The sequence below is a fragment of the Parasteatoda tepidariorum genome, chromosome 7 (assembly GCF_982258835.1).
Source record: "Parasteatoda tepidariorum strain Cologne lab strain chromosome 7, Ptep-v5.0, whole genome shotgun sequence".
In the NCBI taxonomy this organism is placed as follows: Eukaryota; Metazoa; Arthropoda; class Arachnida; order Araneae; family Theridiidae; genus Parasteatoda; species Parasteatoda tepidariorum.
In genome coordinates, this window is record NC_141761.1 from 9,002,433 (window position 1) to 9,028,981 (window position 26,549).

General features: G+C 26.2%; 1 protein-coding gene across 4 annotated transcripts in view; it reads left to right on the forward strand.

Annotated features, from left to right (window-relative positions):
- Window positions 1-26,549, forward strand: part of LOC147806809 (uncharacterized) — a 37,086-nt gene that overhangs the window by 2,334 nt on the left and 8,203 nt on the right. Inside the window, exons 3-8 of one of the 4 annotated variants that reach the window (XR_015435249.1) lie at window positions 864-1,068; window positions 2,606-2,679; window positions 4,083-4,294; window positions 10,662-10,740; window positions 15,143-15,234; window positions 20,417-20,599. Coding sequence is in view for 1 of the 4 variants with exons in the window: in XM_087167246.1 (XP_087023372.1) it covers window positions 967-1,068; window positions 2,601-2,679; window positions 4,083-4,294; window positions 10,662-10,740; window positions 14,305-14,318 (486 nt within the window). In the remaining 3 variants the exon portion in view is untranslated. The other 3 variants (XR_015435248.1, XR_015435247.1, XM_087167246.1) reach the window with 3 other exon arrangements.

A 26,549-nucleotide genomic window follows, 5' to 3' on the forward strand; every position in this document is an offset into this window, starting at 1 on the left:
TTTGCTATTACACATTGCTATTACACATTGCTATTACACATTGCTAACCTTTTTACATTTCTTTTTTAGTGCAATAATGTATCATTTTATTTAACATTAATTTTATGCATTGTTTATCATTTTAATGCAGTATTGTTTCATGTACTAAGTATTTATAGTTATTTAAAGTATTTATTCAGAAAATGATATATAAGTTTCAAGTTTATTTGTGAAAATTAAAAATAATATTATCCTCAGAACTATAAGTAAGACAAATCTTGTTTAATAGAGTAACACTTAAATAGAGTAGCAGATAGCTCTTAGGGAACAGTTTTAGTAGTCATTTTTGTTACTGTCAGTTGTTTTAAGGATGTCAAATTTTTGTGGCATGGTTTGTTACTCTAATTCATGTATTAACAATTTTAAAAAAATTACATAATATTACTTGTATTCCTAGCTGAAAAAATGCTATTTGTTTGGAATAAAGAGTGTTCTAAAAGTCACCCAATCTTTGAGCTTTATGTCATTTGATTAATAAAATGCGGATATTGAAATTAAAATGCCAGTGTTGTGGGAAGTTCTGGGTTTAGACTATTAAAATTTCACACGCGCTATCACACATGCAATTCTAGGTTGTTTTTTTGTTGGTTTAAATCACAATTTTTGGTTTAAAACTTGTGTTTTCAATCAAAATTATTTCCTGCTTTAATTATGGAACACACTGTAGTAAAACAGTATTACTCTTGTAATAGCAATAAAATCTGCATAAACGTGTAGCTGGCTAGAAGCATATCTGCTATACTTTAAATTCCAGAGATTTTAAATTTTCTCTCCTTTTTAATTGTGTTTAGTTCTGAAAACTAAAGCTCTTTTGTTATTTGCAGTGATAGGGAGCGAACGGATCGGAGTTCATCAAGCGGTGGCTGTGATTGAGGTCCTGGACTCAAAGCTCTCCTGGTAATATAGGGATGACCGCTAGCTCGTTCTATGGGTGTTTTACCTGACCTCTTGCAGCAGCATGCTTTGAACACATCTGATCATCAGTCTTCACCACAGCATAGGCTTCAAGACTCAACAATATCAGATGAGGTATTACTTGTGATTTTTATAACTGTTGTGTTACTAAAATTGTAGTAAGACTTAATTATTGTGAACAAGTTTTTTTTTTTACACTTTTAGCTTTTTAAGATAACTGTGTGTGAAACCATTACAGTGAAAGCTATCAAAAACCTTAAGAATTGCTTTTATGTATTGGTATAACATTAATATTGATATTTTAAATGGATAAACTTATGAGAAAAAGTGTATTGACCAATGCAAAGGACAAATGCAAAGGAACTAAGTATAGACTAAATACCAAATATTTGTGTGTTGCATTTCTAATTTAGTAGCAGCAATAGCTGTTTATTTTTTATAATTGAATTTGTTTTTATTATTATTTTACAGTGTTGAGCATAATCTCGTATCCATTTACAATTTAAAAACTCATTGTAAAGGATTTTTGTAATAACAGGACCCTATTTGCACAAATTCACAAAAGCAGGACCCTGGTTGAAAGAATGTGACTTAACGTTTATTTTTTATTCACAAATTACAATTAATTTTTTCACAATTTTACAAAAACGGACCTTTTACAAAATGTCTGGACAGACCCCTGGAAACATCTAGTTGATTTGTTACTTGATGCATTTATTGCACTTAAAATATTCTTATTTGTTTTTAAAGCATAATATATTATTTTTCCCTTCCGTTTCCCCATTTCTTTAATGTCACCCCTGCAAAATATTAGTTAGAATTAAGATATTCGTTTTTTCCTATTGTGACTTGTATAACTGGTTCATTCAATATATATTCTAAGTAAGATATTCTAGTGACTGAAACATTAATAATTTTTAAAGTTAATTATCAGAAAATATACCCACATGTGCTATTAATATGTGATTTTTTTTTAAAATAAAATATTCACTAAAATTTTATGTGTTTCTAGAGAGAGTTAGAGAGAGTTATGCTTTTTAAGTAGGAATTATGATAATTTTGTTTGTTTGTTTTTAGAATTTATAAATAACATATTTTAAATGGAACAACATAATATAATATTCTGGTTTTAAGTCTCATTATAATTTTTGTGTATGGTTATCTTTTTTAATAGTAATTAGTTGTGTTATTGGAAAGAGAAATTACCAAGTTTTTAGCATTCACTATTACATATGTAACTACATATACATTCATTACATAACTTTTGTTGAAAATATTTAGTTTTTATTTTAACTGAAATGAAAAGTAATATTACTTATGTATAAATTTGACTTTCGCTTTAAATATTCTAAAGAAATCAGTATAATAAAAGTATCTTAATTTTCATTGCAGATATATCAGGAAGTAAGTGTTAAAATTTTTTTTATATGTTATTGCAATTGCACTAAATGTTAAAATAAAATCACCACTTTTTTAAAAATAAGTATTGGCTTTGTTTGTTGTGCTAATTTTAAATAATACAGCATGAATTAATATTTATAGTTTCTTGATGCTTGCTTTTTATATTGCTTTATTGTCTGTTTACCTCTTAGTTTTATTTTTCTAATTGAATAACTTTATTCTACAGTACAGTATGTCTGTAACAGTATAGGCAAGCTGTTGAAAAGGCCCCTCCTCAACTACAACACAAACAGCTCTCTTTTCTCACATTTGGGTTTGGTGATGGTACTGGTCCCTTTCCATCTCCAAGGAGAGAGAGCCATGTTAGTGTCAATGTTACACCAACATCGCACGAGTCATCTGATGACACTCCAGAAATAAGAAAGCACGATTCAACTCTGATATTCTATGTGCTGCCTTATGGAGTGAGAATCGAGCACTTTTTTAAAAATATTTTCTCCCTCTCTTTTTTGATACACGATTATTTAGCAAAGTAAATTATGTAAATATTATTCCTGAAACCTAAATTCTGTTACAGGGTTCCTATAAAGTGCTTATTAGTTCTTATTTCACTCCTCATAATGTGTTCATTTCCTTTTGAAAACAAAATCCTTTTTCTCAATCATCAAAAGCTTATATCCAAATTACCTGATTTAGTTTTAGTGCTAGATTAGTGATAAAATTAGGTGTGAGTTTTTTAAAAAAAACTGTGATACATTTAGAACAAGACTGAATACATTATAGCCCTTTATATTGACTTACGTTTGTATGTACTTGCATATTTTAACTGCTGGCTTTTTTACAAAGAAAAAGACTATAATTGTTTTAAAAATTTTTGGATGGCATTGTTTTGTATATTTTAAAAACTAGGCTTTTAACCATTGATATTTTTCATATAGATTTTATGAGTTTAACTTCGTTAATAATTTCATTATTATTTTCATTAATAGTTATCAAATTAAATTGTTTTATTTTAAAATGTGATTGTTATTTCAACCTTCTTAAATAAATGAGTTCACTTACAACTTAATAATTTCAGATCAGCAGTGGATCTTGCCTTTTCAAGGTAATTTACCAGGAGATGATCGTTTCTGCTGCTCGCAAAAGAAATCAAAATAAATAAAAACTGTAAAAACATGCCATTTGTTTGAAAGTCAAGCATTCAATAGTGAAATATTTTTTTGAATAATTTTAAAGTCTTTGATGGTGTTTACGTTTAGTGTGAAAAGTAAACAGTAAACCTTACGTTATTAATTTATTAATAAATTATCATTCATTATTATTGCAACACGATGTTTAAGTGTTTTATTGTGTATCCTTCTAAGTTTTCTCGTGGGTAATGAACAAGAACATTAAATTTTTAATATGGCATAATAAAATTATAAATTTTTTTGTAGAAAAAATTTAATTAGTAATTTGCTGATATTAATTGGAATTAAAGCAGGTTAACATTTATTAAAATAGATTAAAAGCTGGTTTAAACTCATTGCATTGTGCAATTTACTTATTTATTTGTTTGCGCTACTAACTGTGACTTAAGCATTAGGTGGAATTTTTACATTGCTGATAGCAATATTTTATCACACTGTTGCTTGGAATTATCATTTTTTATATTAATTTCTTTTTGAACTTAATTTTGTAGCTAAAATTTATTTTATTGTTTTTTAATATAAACTGTTGTTACTTAGGAGTAAATCTACCGATTGGTACAGAGAATGGACTCGTGCTTCTTGACCGTAGTGGTCAAAGTAACGTGTATCAGTTAATATGGAGGAGAAAATTTCGGCAAATGGAAGTCCTAGATGGCCAAAATATTCTTGTCACAGTGTCTGGCGAAAAATGTAGAGTACACGTATATTACCTCTCATGGCTGAGGAGCAAAATATTAAGAACTGATGGAGTGAGTATTAGCTAGTGTATTATCAGTTTAACACATATTCAAGTTCAGGATTGTTTTTTATATATTCCTTACAGTTATATTTTAGTTATTAATGAATTATTTTTTATTAGCTTATAGGGAAACTGAAATAGCTTTTAATGCATGTTTTATGATTCAGCTTTTGATTTTAATCAATGTAATTAATTTTTATTTGATTTCATTTATTTTTTATTATTAAAGGTAACCAAATATACTTTTAAGCTTATTATAAGTAAATTATTAAATTTCAGATTTCAATATTAAATACAAATTCGTTTTCATCTCTCCCAAACTTTTTTTTTGTCCTAGTTAGAGAAGAAGTTATAAAAGTTTTAAAAACCCATTTTCTTATAGGGAGCTGCAGCAAGACTTGTCTTTTAATAATATACAGTGCCTGTCACTTAATAAAGCATCATTCGTTCTTAGGAAGTTTGATTGTATTAAGTGGCTAATTTTATTAACTGGTATTCTATATTTAAATTTTTTAAAAAAAGGTTTCAATATTAAACTTTACAAATACTACAGTGGCTAAATTTATTTCTGTATTTTTGTTTAATTTTAATGGTTTTAATTTAAATGTCACATATTATTAAAAAAATAGCTTCATTTTTTTTTAAAGATTTTGTTATTTTATAAGCAGCATTTTAAAGATTCAGCTCTTTTAAGGCTTGTAAAAGTTTTTATAACTTTTACTATTTCATTGAGAGTTAAATTGGAATTGATGTCAAATTTATCTTTGACATTCAAATCTTGAGAATATAGCTAGTTAACAAATTTAATTAAATGTACCCACTATTTTTATTTTGTCTAAATAAAATAAAAAAAGAGCACAGACTGGTTTTTATTTTGCTTGTTTTTTCGATATTTTAGCACCACTTTTTTGTTTGATTTAATAAATGATGAATATTTTTTAAATGTGTTTATCTCATTAAATATTTTAGGAATTTAATTTATTTTTTAGTTTATTTTTTTAAATTTTGCTGCAGCTATTTTCTCAATAGTAAAGGTTAATGAGTCAACGATTTAAATTGATATTGAATGATAACTGTATTCAATACTTTTTCTTAACTCATCAGCAATTTTTGCTTACATTCCTTTACACTTCTCTTCCCCGTTTCATTCTTTTTTAAATATAAGTGCAATTACTGCAGCTAAAAACCTGTTTTGTTATTTTCTCTATAGATAAGCGATAAGAGATAAGCTGACACACATGCTCTACAACTTTAATGCTTAGCAAAATATCAGTACCAGACTTTCAAATGAGTTTGAAAACTTTATTGCCTGTAATATAATAACAAATTTTCAAAGTGAAGACCTTTGCATTTAATGCAGAGTTGTATGCAGGTCACTGAATTTTATATGTATGCATGGCGCAGTTGACCTAATATTTTGTCCCATTCCTTATGCAAGGATCTTTTTAGACATGCCAAAATTTTGAGGTGTCACACAAATTCTTATCACCAAGATAAATCATAGGAAAAATTCATTGGAGTTAATTTCGTGGGATTTGATGACAATTTTCAATCTGTAAGAGATTCAAGGAAATGTAAATTTTATGCATAAAGTTTTGTATTTTATTTTTGTTGATAGTTTGCACTTCAATAACTAAATTTTTATTTTGCATAAAATTAAATTTTTTTAAATCTTTTATTTAGTTTACTTCAAAGCTCTTTTCTTTAAATTAAATGATAGTTTTACATTTTAAAGGCCTTATAATCACTGTTAAACATTTTCTGCATCTATTTCCACTTCATTAGGCACCTTGATGATTTCTTAATTGAAGAATAATATTTTCGTTGATCTTTTTCTTGCGCTCCTTTTGGATAGTTTCGCAATTGGGTATGTTTTAAATATGAATACATTATTTAGCTTTTAGTAGGCTTCATGCGCTCTAATCCTAATTTTTGATACAGATAAAAATATCATTGCTGCTTGCTTTTAATATATTTCTTCTCACGTTCATGAACTGGCCACCGCATTCTCCACATTTGACATGCTTGTATTTCTTCATGTGGGGTCAAATATAAAACAAGTAACCTGTACCATCAATAGTCTTGAAGCATCTAAAGATCTGGTTGCCACTGAAAATGTGCTGACTGTTTTTGCTCATGTACACCAATTCATGCGCCACTTCTTTGAATCTTGTTGATACTCGCTCTATCAAGTAATTCTATAATTTGATTCTAAACTGGTTGCAAGCTATTAGGAACTGTTAATAAATCTGTTAATATTAGGAACTGTTAATAAATCTTTTATCTAACTTGTTTTTCAATTACTTAGGAGTAATACTGCATTACATGCTAGCACTTTTAACACTGCATTTGAGCATATATTGTACATTCCTATACAGAATCAGTTTATTTAGGTCACCTTTAGCTGCCTTCACATTTTTGACTTCATAGTTTTGAACCACCCTGTAATCTTATGACTTCCCCTAAATAAACTGATAATTTTCTGATCAAATACTAGTTTTCTTACCAAAAAGTTATTCTTGATAGAGAACTTTGTGAATTAGCTAAAAATAAGCTTTAGTTCTTATATTTAAAAAGCTGACTCAGTTATTCAATAATTTAAGCAACTTGGGGTGTAAATATGTATCCTTTGACTAAAAAGTAATGAAATGTGGATTTTGAAGCAGAATAAGAATGGAAACTTCATTAAGTGTTGCAATTTATTTTGCCACATTTTTCTACTACGACCCTAATCTATACAATTGTGAAGCTATTTGTTGTAAAACTCTTTAAGTATAAACCTCTAATATAGATAGTTCAGCTTTAACCTTTTTCTGGGGGAAGGGGTGGCTGTGGGATGTGTTTTATTGTTTCATGCAACACTTTCTCATAAGGGTAGAAAATGTTTTCGACATTTCCCACCTACTTTCAAATATCAGTTATAAGTTTGGGTATACATCTACTGTTTTTTTTCCTGCTTTTTCTGTAGTTAATTTAAATTTTGTAAATTTTTTTGTTTAAAAAAATATTTTAAAGTTATTTTTCAAAGATAATTTCTTTATTGCTATTTTAATTTAACGAATAGCAATTTTGATTATACATAAAAATATCAAGTCATCATAACCGTCAAAGTAAATTATCTCAAATTGAAATAAATATCGAAGTAAAATATTTCAAATAAATAATATTTTTTGGGTTTCTATTCTATTTTTAGTATAAATATGGTGCTAATTAAATTTTTAAAATTTTGATTATAATTGTTGCAGACAAGAAGTAATTATTTTTCTATGAATTTTAATAAAGATATTTATTTTGTAGGAAAAATTCATGCATATATTTACAGTTTTTAGCTGTAACTTCATTCATGATTTTGGCTATATAAGGATTTCATAGATTGCAGATTTTGAAATTGTAATTTATAATACTGTATTTTTTATGCTTTTTTTGTAATGAAATCATAAATAGTATTTTTTTCTTTCTAATCTTTTTTCTTTTGTGACAATTTTCATGTTCCTCCCCTCTCATTATGCTAGATACAGTTTAATTTTAAGTTAGTTTTTATGAAGTCTAATAATATCTCGTTGGTTAATCTTCATAAGATCGAACTGAATTTTTGAGAACGTTAAAATTTCATAAATCTATTACCTGAATTTAAAAAAATATATAATTTCTATTATAGTTTCTACATAGTTTCAGTAAGATGCATTCTTTTATGAAATTTGGTACAAAAGGAAAATGACATGATGTTTTGAATATGAATATTTTATATGAATTATTTGCAACTGAAGCACAATAATTGAAATATTTGTGTATTACTTGTTGGGGAACTATTTTAAAAGAAAATTCTTTGGAAACCAAAGCACATATTTGATTCGAACTAAGAGATTAGAGGAATAAAGTTCTGAGTGATATGTTGTTATAAATAAATTTAGAAACTGGCTAAAGCATTTTTTTTAGAGTTAGTGATTTAAATTACGATATATGCTATTTAGAAAATTAAATTAAATTAAAAATGTTGTATTAATTTTTGTCAATGATTAACCAAGTTATTCTAATAATAGTTTTTTTATGTATTACACAATTTATTTAATATAATATTGTAAATAAGATTAAGGGAATTTATTTGATTAAATAATTTTCAATAGTAATGATCATTCTTACTGAGAAGAATAGATCAATCAAATTAGCCAGGAATTATAGTAGAATTATCTTCGTTTCCCCCTCTTGTTTTTATTGTTATTATCATTAATAGTGAAAACATAAAACCGGCAAATAAAGTGGTAAAAACTATTTATCATTGATTGAAGTGACGTATTTTCATAAGTTGAAAAGATTTAACAATTCTAAAGATAAAAAATACATTCAAATAGTTATATTCGTAGTTAAATTACATCTCTTTTAGTGCATCAGAAATGATTTAAATTTCTTCTATTTTTACTTAGACTTATTGTAGAACAGTGACAAATTGTTTAAAGTTTGTTTTAATATAAATATGTTAAAAAATAGCTTGTAAAAGTTTTTTGATAGAAATTAAATGTGAAATGCTTAATAAACGTACTAAAATTACAAATATTAATTGTAATGTATTAAATAGTTATTATTATTATAGGTACTGATAATTATAGCTATTAAAACTTTTGTATGTTATTGTAAACTAAGACTTGATTCTTTAAATTTTGCTTTTGCAGAAATTGTTGTGAATGAGGGATTGATATAATAGCAAAAAAGAAAAAGCTGTTTCTATTATTTTTTCCATCCATTAATTTTTTTAACATAAATGTACCTATAGACATTGAAATATTATTTATTGAGATTCTGCATTGATAATGTTCAAAACAAAAAGATTGACAAAGTGTTACATGGTGCTAATGAATGCTTGAAGGTGCATAAGTTATAATAACATAGGACAGGCTGATAATTTATTATAGAAAACAGTATGTGAAATGCTATTTGTTCAATTTTTATGCTGAATCTAATAAAACCACTGAAAAAGGTTTTCTGCACTTTTAAAGTTATACAAAAGCACAAGAGTCCCTCTCTGGTGGTCCTTGTACTATCCCTAAATATGATAGTCAAAAAAGTAGTAAACGGTGTTTAAGAAAAACAGTGGGAGTATTCTTTCATTCCCGTCACCATTTTTTTACGAACAGAGGCTACCTCTTACAATTTCCTCCCCCAGTCCCAGAAAGATACACCAACAGACCTAGATGTCTTGTCGATCCCTCTCTCTTCTTCCTCTCTTCCATATCCCCAAAGTTAGCAGGGCTAAACAATGTCCATGAAATTCATGACCCGGAGGAAGTCGACCACCACAAGTGGTTTATTCAGAATGTCCCCTTAGTCCAGACCAAGACAGTCCAGGATATGTTGGGGAGAAGTCTGCATGTTGTGGCATGTCGATCCCTCTTGAAAAGGTTAATAAATAAGTATGATATGATAAGGAGTTAATGTTGTAGTAAACAATACACAAAAATCAAAAAGAAGTTTGGAATTGAAGTAGCTCTCTGATTAAATGTTTTCATGATTTGTATTTCATTGCAATTATGTTAAATAATCTGAAATGTTTGCTAGTGTGCATGTATGCATAGAGAATAATGAATGTCAGTTAATATATGTTTTTTAAAATTCCGGTTTTAATATATGAAGTTCCTATGTTTAATCCCTGTATTCTTGGGTTATTTAAGGTTATATCAAACTTTGTAAAATATAATTAAAATCTGTTTTATAATAAAAAATTGCATTCATAATTTTTTTAAATTGTCTTTAAAAGACTTAAAATACTAACATTAAACACTAAATTTTAAAGCATTCTGCTGCAGTGGTAATAAAAAACTTTTTTTTATCAGGAAATTGAAACTAATTTGGAATACATGTGATTTTTCACATGAAATATATATTAAAATGAACTAATTTTGGTTTTTTAAATATGTGTGACAATTAAAAAGAATTGTTAGTATCATTGAAACATTTATTGGGGCCTAAATTAGAAAAGCATTTATGCAAGTATTTTTTTTTATTATTATTATTATTTAATTTTCTTTATACTTGCTGCATCTTACACATTTGTATTGTATTATTATTTTATTTTATATTATTTATTTATTTTTTGCCGATGGGCCTTTTTTTACACAATATTTTTTCTGCTAGATTATGCAGAATCTTTTTTTTTTATGTGTATGATTTTTTATAGATATAATTAGTTGTTTTGTAATTTTATGTCAGTATTTCTTTTTTTTAAGTACCCTTTATATATATATATATATATATATATATATATATATATATATATATATATATATATATATATATATATATATCTGCTCCTTTGTTTAGTTTATTTTAATCATTGTCCAAAACATTTCAAAAGTTTTTAATATTCATGTTTATATTTCTTTTAGTCTCAGGACTCCATTACACCTCCCACGATAGTCACTCTTCCTAATTCCAAAGGCTTGCAACTCCTTCTTTGTTATGATAGTGAGTATAATTTCAATGCTTAAAATTTATAACTGAACATAAATTGTTTTACATTTGATTCCAGTTATTTACTGCTTATTTTAAGAATTTATCAAATTGAAAAGTATTTTCTAACTATATAAACTGTAATTTATTGTTAGAGATTTAAAATTACTGATTATAGTTTTATTGTAATTATTGCTAATCATATGTTGCATTATCAGTTTAAAAATGTACCCAAACAACTAGTTCTCCATTATTAAGAAGACTTTCTGTTTTCTATAATATTTGTGTAGGTTAATTTGATTAAAAATGATAGCTTTCTTAATTTTAATAATTTTTCACACAATGTGACAAAATGTGCTATGTCGAGCAGATACTAAAAAGTAAATGAATATTTAATATATGTTTGAGTTTAATCTGTGCATTTTACATCACACATATAAAAATTTAGTATTTCTTTCAAATATTTCAGTGTACATTAAATTGTTCTGTGGAATCTTCATTATTATAAAATCAGAACTTTTTGATTGTTTCAATTGTATTGTATTATCTGCAGAACAGTTTTAGCAGTGGGAAGTTAATGGCTATTTTATAAAGGTAAAAACATTGTAATAAAACTTGAACTGTTCTTGAGTTTTATGTTAATGTTTTAGGCAATTGTAAACAAATAATCTATTTAAATAATTTGATTTCTGCACAAACGCCAAAGTTATTAAGAAAAACATATTAATGATTTATGAAGAGGAGGATTAAATGAATTCTTAATCAATTGAAGGAAATATTTTTGCATGATAATACAGACGAAAAAGGAATGAAGCTATTATAATCAAAGATATGCTTGCTTTTTATTTAGATTATGCTTTTACAGTGTTCTTAACTACCAAACAAGAGTAGTAGCTACAGTTTCTGAGTGTAAAGTTTAAAAAATTGCTTTTTATTAGATTATGCTTAAAATACGCAGCTCCTCAGAGCTTCAACTAAATTTAGTTGAAAAGTTTACAGATCAAGTCAATTGAGCATCTGTAGTCTTTTTTTTTATCGTTAATGAGATCCTTACTGGATGATTTTATTTTTTTTAAAAATTTTTTTACTATTCATATTAAGTATGGTCATTTACATAAAAGTTAGTTAAATGAACACAACATGACATCTCTTTTACTAATAGTTTTTGCATTTAGCATTATGGAATGATAAAACATACACATATATTATGAAGATTTTGAAGCATTTTTTTAAAAAATTGGCATCTTTAACTGAGTTAAAGCTAAATATTTGAAGGAATTTATTTACAATAAATAAACCTTTAAAATAATAATTAATTGCAGATTTTTGTTCTTAAAAATTATGTTATTGATTGTTAGTATGGCATACTACTCTCATGCATAACTCTAATTTAACTTTTTGTTTTAATTCCTGTATAAATGAAACATTTTATTAATAGAAAAGAAAGAATATTTTTGGGCATAACTGAATATTTAGCAAACTTGGCCCACAACTGAATATGTGATCCCTATCTAGTAGCAAAGTATTGTTGTAATAATATTTTCATTGTTTCTCCTAAATTTTTTTATTTACTCTTTTCTTTTTAACATATGGAAAGAATTGCAAGTCTTAATTTTGACACTTAATTTTACAATTCAATTTAATGAATTTATTAAAATTGGATTACGAATATTCGATAGATCTCTTCAATCGGGAAAAAAAAATTTTAAAGAGGAAAAAAAATGACCCGAGTTTGCAAAAAATTGCTTACTCCTACTTTGGCAAGCCCTGTTAATTAATACAATTATTTCATTACTTACATCATAGTAAAATTGTTTTCTGTTTTTTTTCCCTTCCATTTATTGAATTTTGTTTTTAAGAAAGTTAAATGATTCGCCTCGTCACTGGTGGTATATGAATATTCAATAATAAACACTACTATTTTTAAGGTTCTTAATTTTTCAGAAAATTCTTTAATTTTTTTAAAAAGAAGTCCTTAAAAGTGCTTAATTTTTGCTTTGTTAAAGGAGTGGGAACCCTGAATTATATAATGAACATATAATGGAATTATTATTAATGGAATGAAAATATATATTGTAGATATTGATAGTACATGATATCTTAATTCATACATAATTATTAGTTATAATGAACATCTCTGCATGTTCATTAAAATCTTTAACTATTTACTTAAAATGCTTCGAAACAAACATTTAAAATTTATTATGTTTTTTCTTCGTTTTAAAAGCATTATAATGGTTTAATAAAAATTAAAGTTATTTTTTTTCTACTTTCTAAAACATATAAGAAACTCACACATTAATAAATAGAAATGAACATACCACATGCCTTAACAGATATGTATATTTAATTTCATGAATGTATACATTGCATCTAGAAATTCCATTCATTAACTATAAAGCAAATTATATTGTTTATTAAGCTTTGCATTTTACAAAGAGTTATTTTAGCAATTTCATAATTATGCTATTGTACATTTAAATGGCAGAAATATGACTGAAATAGTTATTCTCATCATAATCATTTAATTTATTAATACCTTTGATAATAATCTAGCAATATTTTTTTACGTTTAAACCATATTTTTTGTTTCGTACATATAAGAATGCATGTAGAATATATTTAAAAAATGCACTCATCTTTGGGCGAAATTAGATCATTTCGTGAAAAAACCTGTAAAAACAACCCCAATTAGCTCCAAACATAATAAGGTTTTTTCATATAAAAAAAAAACCACATAGACTGGATTGTGAACCCAGCCAACTACCATCCTCTTAAAGGATTTTGTACTTTTAAACTCATAGCCCAGTTTAGATATGAATTGTTTGACATTTGAATTTTATTATTCCTATCTTTTTATTTCTGATTACTATAGCTATTGAAACTATGTTTTTACTGTGTTTGAATTTGCTGGAGGCAGTATCAAAAAAAAAGCTAAACAAGAAATTGCTGCTGAAATGAACCTTTCTGAAGCTGCATTTCTTACAGGATTAGGAGAAGATACTTTTGATAATAGTAAATAATTATTTGTGCAACATGATTTTTTTGTTTTGTTTATTGCTTGATCAAAACTGTTGGTAGATTTTGTTGTTTTTTAAAAAATTCTATTTCTTTCGTGCTCCTTGGTAAAAAAATATTTTTTTACTCCAGATATTTACAATACTTACAATATTTACACTTGTTCAAATTTTCAATCGTTACTAAAATACTTTTTATTCCTTCATTCAATTTCAAATACGTTTTTTTAAACTTGTAGTGAATGGCACTTGCTTTTTATACAGTTTTTTCAAATATTCATTAATTAAATTAATGAATTAATTTTAGTTTTATATGAAAATTTTTTCCCCTATATTCTTTATTTTGAGCAGTATAATTTAATGACAGTAATTTGTATTTAAACGTAGTGCAGTGGCTTATTACATTTATTCTTTCTTTTTTATTATTTATGCAAATTTATTTTTTAATGCTTGTATACTTTTTTTAAAAATTTTTACTGTTATAAACCGATAAATTTGAAGCTGTTTTTATTTTTAAGAAACTTAGATAAAGCTTAAATTTGATTATTTTTTTAATTTTTAGGATTTGGCCATTAGTTAAGGAAAAGATGGTTGGAAGATATTGAGGAGGATGTTGAAAAATTAAAAACTGGAAGTTTTAAAATCCAGAGTCGTTATTAATGATTGACCATCGTGAAGCAGACTCAGACTTTCAAGGGTCTGAATGAAACTAATGAGTATAATACTAGAGTAATCGACAACCTTTAATTTTATGCCCTGATTACAGAATAAAGTCAAAATAAAATAATATATAATGAACTGATAAAATAAATATGAAGGTACAATAGTACTAAGTCGTTCATTAAAACGATTTTCTATACATGTTTAATCAATGTTGTGTGAGCCGTGATGGCTCAGGGGTTAGTGTTTGCCTTCCAGCAGCAGCTGGTCAATACAAATTCCGCATATGGCTTGCACTGACCACAGTACCAACGTAAAATATCCTCTGTGGTAGACAGCAAAGGGTTGAGTGTCCCCTTGCCCTCAGGCTAACCGTTGGTGGTTTTTCTCTCCATGAAAGCAAATGCTGGTTAGTTCCACCAAAAAGCTCTCCACAAAGACAAATTTCTCCCAAAACTTGATCCAGGAGTTCCCTTGTCTTCTGGATTGCGTTCAAAATTACAAGGCTTCGGAGTTGAACATTAGTAGTCATAAACCCCAAAAATTGGGTCAGCTATTCAACGCCGGGTTATAAATCACTGTAGTGCACCTTATTCCTTGCATAAATAGATCTTATTTCTTGACATATTAATGGAAGTACCTATGCTGAATGATAATTTATAATGATATTTAAATTTTAAAAAGTGTTAAATTCATATTATTTATTCTTCTAGAATTTATTTTTTTTTTTTTATCTTTAGGCAATAAGTGTGGTCTGGAATGGTTTATTCCAACCTGTAAAGTTAACCTTTGTGGGCATGCAACTCTTCAGCCTTTTTATTCTTTGCTTTAAGTATGTCAATTTCATTTTTTGTTTTTTTTTACATAAAAGTTTAAATATTTTTTTCCTTCTAATTAGCAATAAATATATTTTTTAATATAATATTTATTTATTATTTGTTTAATTATTTCTTTTTTTATATATAGTGTGCTAGTTTAACTTCATTATAACCTGATATCAGTTACTAACCATGAGCTGTGGATTGCTAAATGTATTTATGTTGGTCAAATTTGAAGACAATTTATTAAATTGTCCGTGCGTAAATTTATATATAATTTATGTAATTGCAAATTTATGTGTGTGTGTGTGTTTTAAATGCACTCTTTCTTATAGAAATATCAGAGTTTGCTCGTACTGGGAATATCGGGAAAATGCGATTTGAAAAACGGAATGTTGTCAAATGGATGTCTGAGTTATAGAACTTAAAATTTCTGTCTTAGAAGTATTTTTTTTAAATCCACTTTTGTTTCTGAATTTCCTTTATTCATGGTGACAAACTGTTATAGTTTTGTATAATACATTATTACGAACAAAAAGCTTTTTAGCGTCTTCATTGCTTATTCATATCTGTCAAGTCTCCTGTTTTTTAACGAAAACTTCTTTAGAAAAGCATTTAAAATTGCTGTAATTTTTTAACAAATTGGAATTTTGAAGAAAAGAAACTACTCAAAACTCAACTCATGAAAAAAACTCAAGTTCATAAATAAATTGCCCCTTTCAGCATGTCAAAATTCAATTCTTTAGTTGCATACCTGAGGGTTGCAAAGAGACTCGAAGGGTATCTTTTTACTCAAATATAACAATAACTGATTTTCAAACTAAACATCAAATGTAAAATTCCTTGTTAACCTTGTACATTTTTTACACACCTCTGTAAATTCAATTTTCTAAATCTTATAGATTTTGTGCAAGAAAACAAAATATAAGTTGAACACCTAAAACAGCTGAAGCTGGGTCTCTTGTAATTTTTTAATTAAAAGAATATCTTTTTATTTTGTAATATTGACTGCTGTAAATTGTAAATTTATTTTTTCTCAAAATAGACTAAATTTTTAAATTAAAAACCGTGTTTCAGACACTGAAATAATGTTAATTTAAATGCGAAGTTTTACTTACATTTTCTGTAAGACAAATAAAATCTTTGAGTCTTGAAGGCAATTAATGAAATGCTAAAAATCGGAAATTTTGTTTTTGGCACCATGCTAAGTCGTGAGAATCAATTCTTAGAGCCAGGCATGTGATTCTTTTGCTAATTCACGGAATTCTGTGAATCCATAATTTATATTCTGGCAAAATGGTAGATCTGCTAATCTAAAATTTACATTTTGTTTCTTGCACATACATGCCAAGTCAGTTTTTTAGCAAAGGGTCTTGTATTTTACAACTACCTCCTGTTTACTTGTATATTCTCAAAATTTTTCCTTATTTGTTGAAGAAATTAAGAAATAAAATTTTGGTGATAAAACATCCGCTGATGGTAAAAATACTTTTCTTATTCCTGAACAAATAGTGCTATTGCCTGTTCTGCAGAATGTTGAGTATTTATAATTTTAGTTATTATTAATGGTTTTAAAAATTTTTTTCTTTAGATTAAGATTTATATACATATTTTTTACTTAGATAAATGTAAGTGCTTATATTATTTCCAATTTTGAATTTCTCTTTTTGACTTACATGATTATGCATGATGTATCAAAACTTTACTCTTAGCCTAAAAAATGTCACTAGTAAAATCTCTGTTATTTTATTTTTCCAATATTGACAGGTATGCTTTAAGTAAAATTATTCTGTTTTTATCAGTATCCTCTTTTGTTTTTCTTTAAAAGAACACGAGTGTAATAAAAAAAATTCCATAATAACTTAGTCTCAAATTGGTGAGCTAGTGAGGCAAGCATTGAAATATAAAATTGATATTCGAAAAAGTAATTCCAAAATAGCAAACATTCAAAAGTCCTTTCTCATTGTTTTTAAAACTTCTATTTTAACGAGTACCAGTTATGTTGTGAATTCCGATTTGTAACAGAAGAATTAATCTATTCAATGGGATTTATTCGCCTACAATCAGATTGAATAAATTTTTAATATGATCACGCAACATGGAAATTTCCAATTGACATTCAATGCGAGCGATCCCCCAATAAATCTGTGTTTCGATCTTCTTTTTTTTCCCCTTCTTTTGCAATTCATGAAAGTTATTTACTCATAGTTTTTTAGACTCCAATATTATTATGACACGCAAAATTTAAATCACGCATTCAAGTAATAACTTTTTGATATGTTTGATTTATGTGAATACTATCATAAGCACTGTGATACTATAACATCCATGTGGTACTTCGATCATTTTTATCGGCTATTAATGCTGCAAATTTTCTCAATGCTTTTTTTTTAATCCCTTTTTTGTTTATACATTGTTATGATATGCAAAATTCTATTGGTGCATTTATTAGTCCCTTATACAATTTTTTTTGCTGATTTTGTCATAGTTATTGCTACTGATTTCTTGTGCTTTTTTTAATTCATATTAAGAAATTTACATGCAATACCATATAATTTTACATACAATATTATTTAGAATGCGCATTTGAGTAATTACTTTCAAACGCATTGGATCATCACTAAATCCAAGCAACCTTTTAATATCTTTTTTTTTAAATCAATGCTGTAGATTTTCAAGTTTTTTTTAAGATCACTACATTATTGTGGTATGCGAAATTTAAATCGCACACTTAAGTGTTTTCTATTTATAATTATATAATTTTTCAACCAGTTATTTGGCATTTATCACTATTTATTTTTCTTATATTTTGTTAAAATTTCGGTATTTTTAATATGTTTTTAAATATATCAAAAATATCGAGATAATGTTTGAATCTCAAAACATAAATTTAATTAACCTCTTTTTCTCGTTCTCTATTCGTTATAAATACACTCTGGTTAATCATTCTTTTTTCAGTTATTCCTGTAAATTTAAAGTTTTTTTTTCATGCGTTGACGATTTGCAAAGTGCGAGAATGGAGTAATATGGGATTTTTCTCAATACATATATTTTTTTATGTATCAATAAAAATGATTTTCCTTTATTTATCCTTGTAAAAAGGATAAAAAGAATTTAAATGCAAAAAAAATATACATTGTGAATGAAAAATTTAAGATGATTTCTTCTAGCAATCATATGTCTGTTAAACTTGTTACTTGATCACCTAAGTTTAAAATATAACATAGTCTAAGAATAGTAACTGAAATATTAAGGAAAATATTTTATTTCATTTATTTATTATATTTATTTTTTATTATTTTATTTATTATATTTATTCTAACTTCTTTTCCAGGTAAGCCTGCTAGATTTCATTAATAATTATTTTAATGCCTTTGCTTAAATTTTTAAAAATAATTTTCAATTATTTTGTTAATTTTGATACTTGTTTAATTAAATAAGAAAAGAATTCAACATTTTCAAAAAATTACTGTGTAGTAATTTTGGAAAATATTGCATTACTGTGTAAATTTTACTTTGATTGGAATGAGAAATGCATGGAAATGTTTCCTCTGGCTACAAAAAAAAGCACTACAGTAAATTGTACCTCAATTCTAACAATTCAATTCTAATCTCTATTCGATATATTCCATATTTACTATGATTTTTACTAAAACTGCAGGATATTTGGTTATAGTTTTAAACTTTTTATATGTATGTTAATATCACTTTTTTTAGTTTTAATTAAAATGTAGGAAATAAAATTAACAATTAAATTAATTTATTAATAATTATTTAAAATTAATAAAAAAAGGGAAATAAGATTAAAAAGGAATATAAAATTGCATACATTCCAAGTCTCCTGTTTTTTAACAAAGACTCCTATATTTTACGACTGTCTTCTGTTTACATGTATATTCTCAAATTTCTTCTTATTTGTTGAAGTAATTTTTTAAAAAATTGGCATTGAATTATCCGCTGACATACTCAATAATATAATAAATTGATCATTCTCATGATAAGTGAGCTGCAATAATTATTTGAAATATTCTGTTTAACAGACTGTGTTAATTAGACAAAAAATAAGTTCTGTCTTGAAATTTTTTAGAGTGGCACCCATGAATATTATTTATTACAATACTTGAATCACACTGCATACATTTAATTAACCCCTTCTTAAAGGGAATCGGTTCATGTGATTTTGTAGTAAATACAAATGAATGGCTATATCATCAATCTCAGTTACTTCTTTAAATTTCACGATTTTTAAAATCCTCTTTTTTGTTATCTTTCTTTTAATGCTTGAAGACTCATAAGTATGAAAAAGGAGTAATTATATAATTTTTTCAATATCTATATTCTTTTCTGTGTTGATAAGAAAAAAAATTGTATAAAAATTTTTATATCTCTTTAAATTTTGTAAATGTTACTTTTGTGCATTAAAGTTACCATCTTTTAAATATCTTCTATGTACAGTACGCAAAAAAAAAGATATCACACTAAATAACTTTTGTTCTAATGATCAAATTTTCTTTGTTTTAAGTGTCAATCTAAATGGTTTCTGGGCGTGACCTCAAATATGCTAATTATTAAGTGCTAACCATTAATTAAAATACGAAATCAAACACAAAAATGTATTTTCTCTGCATTAACATAATTGTTTTTTTGCATCTTTGGATTCTTAACCTTCCAAATATAGGAGGTAACCACAATCTGGCAGGGTTGCCACTCCACAGGAAAAACAGGGAAAACCTGGAAAATACAGGAAATTTAAAAATCACCAAAATAACAGGGAATTTTTATTTTTTCTTTATAAACTGGGAAAATACAGGGAATTTTGTTTCTTATTTTTATCTTTTAAAAAATGGTGACCACTCAAAGCGTAATGAATGGGATATTTAACCATGATATTTCAGCTGTACTAAACTATTTCATTTACTATAGCATTATTTAAGTATGCTCAGCTGTATATAAATGTTAGTATGCTATTTTTTTTTCAAGAAAAATAAAATAGAGATCAAATTATTAAAGTAAAAATTTTGGTATCAATATTTTTAAATAGTAGTTCTATTTAAGCAATTTTCGTAGAGTCTTAAGAACAATTACAATTTACCAATGTTCTAAATTCAGAAAAAACATTCTGAAAATACTTATTTTGATATTCTCTGTAAGTTTTTATGATTCTGTTACAAATTAATGTTGTACTTAAATTTTCAGGCAAGAGTTAGAATCATTCAAAAACAATGAAAGTGAATTATTATCTGCATCTTCAGAGGTAGTTGGTGTGATAGTGACTAGCAAGAGACAAAATCGATTGAAAAGATGATACTGGAAATCAGTATGACTTAATATCCCGTTACTTTGCACCCTGGTTGGGAGTAGCTGAGGACCCAGTTACTGGTATTTATCTTATCGTAATTATTTGATGTTAAATTTACAATTATGCAAAATGAAGTAAAAAGTTGAGATTTTGAAATTTTTGCTTTTTTGATGGTATATAGCCATACCTCAGTTGATCTATTTTTCTTTTAAAATAAATAATCTCAAGAAACAGAAGCTGGAAAATATATTTCATAATGAAAAACAAAAAACTTTATTACCTTTAAATATGAAGTAAGAAAAGTTGAAATTATTTTAGTACTCTTGCTACCAGCCTTTAGATAAATCAGATAATGTCCCATATCTATCTGTTTTGTCTCTTGTCGACAGTAAATTTTTTTTCTTCTTTCACTTTAATTTCTTTTTTGGACATTTATTCCTTTAAAAAATTTTTTTTTGGTTTCCTCATTTATTCTGGTGGTTCATGAGAATGGGTGGCTATGTTTTGAGTGCTCAAAACATTTCACTTTTAATACTTTAACAATTTTTATTTGTGTTATGAGTTAGTGACAGCACACTGAATTAAATGTTTGAGAAAGTAAGAGAGTAGATGAGAGGCCGACATATAAGGTTGGTTTTTTCTGTAATAGTGTAAATTATTCAATTTTTCGCTAATTTTGGCTGCTGAGGGCCATTGTTTTCATTTCCGGTCATTAGCCAGGGTGGCCACCCACCTAGAAAACCTTGAAAACCTGGAATTATCAGGGAATTTTTTTTATACTGGAAAAAACCTGGAAAAATCAAGGAAATATGGATAAAAAGCTGGAAATTTTAAAGAAAAGCTGGAAATTTTTTCTTATATATTTTTTAAATTTCACTAATTTAAATTATTTGCTAATTTTCTTAATTTAAATTGTTTCATCCATTATACCCACATTTTTTAGACGGAAATGTATCTCCAAACAGTTAAAATATCATCAACTTACTTTGCTTTCATCAAAATTTGCTCCATTATAACCCTGTTAAACTAGAATACAACATAGAATTCTCCCATGCAAATGTAGAAACCTTTGATCTCTATGCAGACTGTGCAATTTAGGAAAGGCAAAGATTATGGTGCAGGGATGAGATTCTTCCACGGATTCGCGGATTTCCGCTTTTTTTCAGATTTTTCCATTTTTCCCGCTAATTTCCGCTGAAATTTATTTTTTGCACAAGTTAAAATGTTTTATGAGGAATTTAATTTTCCGCGGAGGGAAATTGTTGAAGTCCCTTTTCCTCCCTCTGAAGTTTCTCTAAAAATAATTTCTTTGGGATAAAACTGGTTGACCTTTATACAGGGATGAGATTTTTTTTGTCTCTCGAATTTCAGCCTTTTTATCAAAAACTCCGATTCTCTAAAAGTTTCGTTTTTTTTAAATAAATATCCCGTTTTTTTTAAAAATTCAGTCATTGAAGTAAAATAATTATATTTATTTACGATTTTCAAAGATAAACAGAAAATTCAATCTACGCCCTAGCTGCTAACCCTTCCGCATTTTTACTTATTTTAGCTATTTTCTCCGATTTCACGCACAGAAAATAAGATTTTCCGTATTTTTTATCCGTCGGCTGGATAGCTCGTATTTTCGTAATTCAGATCTCGATTTTTATTCTCGCGATTTTAATATCAATCATCGATTTTCGTATTTACCTGATTTAAAAGTTGCACATTGCGATTCTTATTTACGCTATTTAAATATCGCATATTATGATTCTTATTTACGACATTTAAAAATCCAATATCGTGTCTTGTATTTATGCATTTTTAAAATCGCGATTTTATTATCAAATCTCGATTTTCTTATTTACCTGATTTAAAAGTTGAACGTTGCGATTCTTATGCAGGCGATTTAAATATTGTACAGTGCGATTCTTACTTAGGAGATTTAAAAAATCAATATCGCGATTTGTATTTACGAGCTTTTAAAGCCCTATGTAGCAATTCGTATTCACGTGAGCGTAAAATCCAATATCGTTTTTGTGGTTGTAATATCGCGCGATTTAAAAGTTATGAATCGTGATCAAAAAATTAAAAAATCATGATTTGTATTTTTGCATTTTTTAAATTGCACTGTTTCATATTTACGTGATTTAAAAGTCTCATATCAGGATTTATATTCACATGGTTTACATGTTTAAAAATCGCACTTTTTTGTCAAATTTTTGTATATATATATATATATATATATATATATATATATATATATATATATATATATATATATATATATATATATATATATATATATATATATATATAATATTTTTCTTCTTTCTTTTTTGTTTTTTTGGATTTCCTCTTTTTTACTTTCTGACTACTCTCATCCCTGATGGTGGATGTGAAAGACGGGGTTAGGATTCGGTTTTTAAATTCTGTCCGTGTTCACACAATGATTCAAGTTTGTTCGCAATTGAGAGTGATAATTTTTTCTATTTTGACAAAATGTTTTTGTATTTTTAACTTTATTAAATGCTCTAAAAATTAGTTGGTTATAATAATAGATTTTATATTGCACTCTTTTTCTGAAAGCTTTTGAACTCCCATTCAAAGAAATCTGTAAATTATTTTTTCTCAGCAAACCAACCAATCACGCATTTCCCCCCATCACTAACAGCAATGTTTGTTGGCAAAATGTTACAATTCTTGCATTAATGCTAATTTTTTCTATTTCATTTTAACCTTTTATATTATATTTTTATTTTGAAAAAAGTTTTTTTTTTGGAACTAACTATAGATTAATATCAAATTTTATGGTTTTGTTGGTAAATATTAGTTTTTTGATTCAAAATTCGAATTGTATAGTTATCACAATATCGAAAGTTCGAAAATGTTGCTTGCATTCCAGAGATGATATTTCAAAACTATTCCTCTTTTTACCTAAAAAAGCTGACAATGACTAAGGAATGTATAGGAAACATATTAAATGATGTATATGCATAAAATATAATTTTTTTTATTCATATGTGTTTAGTCAGGAGAAGGAAAACGAAACTTAGTTCTGCACTGTACAAGATTCCAGTTCAAACAAAAACAATTAACTATGCTAAACTAAAAAACTGTGTATTTAGATTGGAATTCTTTAAATGTTTTAGTTTCAAATAAGAAAAAAATAAAAAAAAGTATAAATTTTAAGGAATTTTATCTATTTTTTTCTTCTTCTATAGAGTATAGAACTACAAATTAGACAATTTTACATTTCTGACATTTATTTTTTTATACTGAATCTCTTAAAATAAAAATGCTATTTCAAAATACCATTATTTAAAAATTTGACTAGAGATATTGGTTTAAGGAAAATATGATCAGTGAATTTTATAAAAAGCACTGGTAAGATGAAATACAGTACAATGTAGTATACAGTACAGCTTTATATTGAAATGTAATTACAGTGATTCACAAAAGTGTTGATACACTTATGACTTTCAATGAAATAAGACTATCCATTAATTAAAATGAATGTTTCAGAATGTATATTTAATGATAAAAAATGTGTTCTAATCTTTACAAAACTGAAATATTTCAAATGACAATATGAAATATTTTAAAAACAAAGGAAAAGTTTATTTTTAAGGAATCAATCATCAAAAAGTGACAGAAACTTTATCCCACAAAAGTCATCATACACTTTTAAAGAAAAAACACAAAAATTAGATTTACTAATAGACATTATAGTAAATCTAATTTTTTGTTTAATTACCATTTAGTGGAGTTTCCTTTAGCATCAACAATAGCTTTTAAAGGTTGAAAATACGGGTAACTAGTTTTTTTTTTTGTCAGGTGAAATTGGTGCAGAATATTTTTTTTAAAAATTTTTACGGAAACTTTTACAACACTCATTTACAAATTTATGAATTTTTCCACAAAATTTATAATTTTAGTCTCTGATATTGAAGTTCTTCTTTTAAGCATTTTATCACATATTGCACAGTTCAATTGAATACAGTAAACTAATTTAACATATTCATTACTGATTTACCTCTTATGAAGACAAATAATCAAATTTGGTCAATTTTATTACGACCACAAGTCATTTTTAAATGATAAAATAAAATATTACAGAGTTAGCAAGCAAAAATTAAAATATAATTTTGCTATTATAGGTTTGATACTAAATTGCTAATAAAGATATAAAAAATTAAATGAAAAATAATTAAATAAAAAAAGCAATTGACGATAATTTTAATTCTGAGATCCAAAACATTTAAATGTACGATGACTTTCTTGGGGTAACATTTTTGTTTCTATTTGATTAAAAAATTCACTTTTGCTTTGTTTTTAAAATATTCTGTGCAGTTTGGCTAAGAATAGATTATACATCTTATTATCAAATACCCATTGTGAAATATTGATTTGAATTATTGAATTTTTATTTCCTATTTCAATATAAGTTATAAGTGAGTGAGCACTTTTGGGAGCCACTGTAACTATTAAAAATTATTGATATATAATCACCTGAAACAGTTTTCTTTTCCTTAATGAAATTATATTAAACAATACTTATCCAAGGTTTCATTGGTTATTCTGATTTTGTCATTTTGTAGGTACACTTTGAGCAAATACTATTTAAAGTAACACATTAAATTCAATTAAAACAATTAAAATTATTCAATAAAAACAATATGTTCTTCAAGCTAAACATATTATTTTCTCTACGTCTTAATTTTTTAAAAATTAATGTTGTACCAGAACATTAAAAAATAATAAAAAAAATATCTTGCAAAAAAAAGTAATTTTTTTTCAAGATATGTTTAAAAGAATGACATTATGAATAAGATATTTTATAATACAGACACTTTTCTTGTACACATCCTACACTTTATAAGAAAAAAGGAAAAAAATACAAACCTGGAAATTTTAAGAATTTTACCTGGAAAACCTGGAAAAATCAGGGAAATTTGAAATCTGTTTTGAGTGGCCACCCTGTTATTGTTATTTTTAGTCGTATAGCATATATTATTGCTTCTATTACGACTTGGATTTATTATAAAATGAGTGGTCACTGACAGGGTTTGTTGATTTAAATCAGCTTGATTTTATGGAAACTGTTATTCCTGTTAAAGAAAAAAAATTTTGTGGAGTAAAATTTCTTTATATGTAACATAACTTTTATAAGGGTAAGCCAAGTAAGCAAGATCCAAGCTAGAATACATCATGAATGTGCAAAAATAGTGTTTTATCCCTGTTAGGATGTTTGTATGTTATTTATAAAAATTTAACCCTGTTCATAATTGATAAATTTGATTGCTTAATTTGATAAATTTCAGAAATGCTTCCAACAAATTTAAAGGGAAATCCTCATGCAGGACTTTTAGCTTTCTACTTTACATTGTAGCATTTGATCAATATAAGAAAAAATGCATCCTAGACATTAACATGTTAATATTATTTTCTCAGTTTTTTAAATTACTTACTACTAATTATTTTATGCCATTCTAAAGTCGCTTAAGGAAAATACTGCAGAAGGTTCAGTAATGTTTTGCTCATAATTAACAAAATAATTCATTAATACTGAAATTAAGTTACATAATTCACTATTATTTGAGAAAATGAAATTTTAAAATTATACTAAAATATCGATGACTTTAAAAAAAAAATCATTTTTATTGTTTCTAATAAGATGCAAAAAGAAAAAATACTTAAACAAATTGTAGAAGAATTTTAAACTTACATTTATGAAAAACTCATGTATTTTAAATAAAATAGTAATTTTTTTTAAAAAAATAGATATGAAATCTAGTTTTAGTTTTATCACTTATATAAAATGTATAGAATTAATAGACCCTCCCTATGAATAAAAAGGGCACTCATTCAACACCATAAAAATTTATCGAAATGTGTAATAACGGAATTTGATTTTAAATTATTCTCTATTTTATGTGTATATTTCAGAAAATAATTCTCTCTCATTATCAGAATAAGAGAAAAATTTATAGTTTATAAAAATAATTAAAGGCAATCTAATAGACAATCTGTAAGCTTATATTTTTT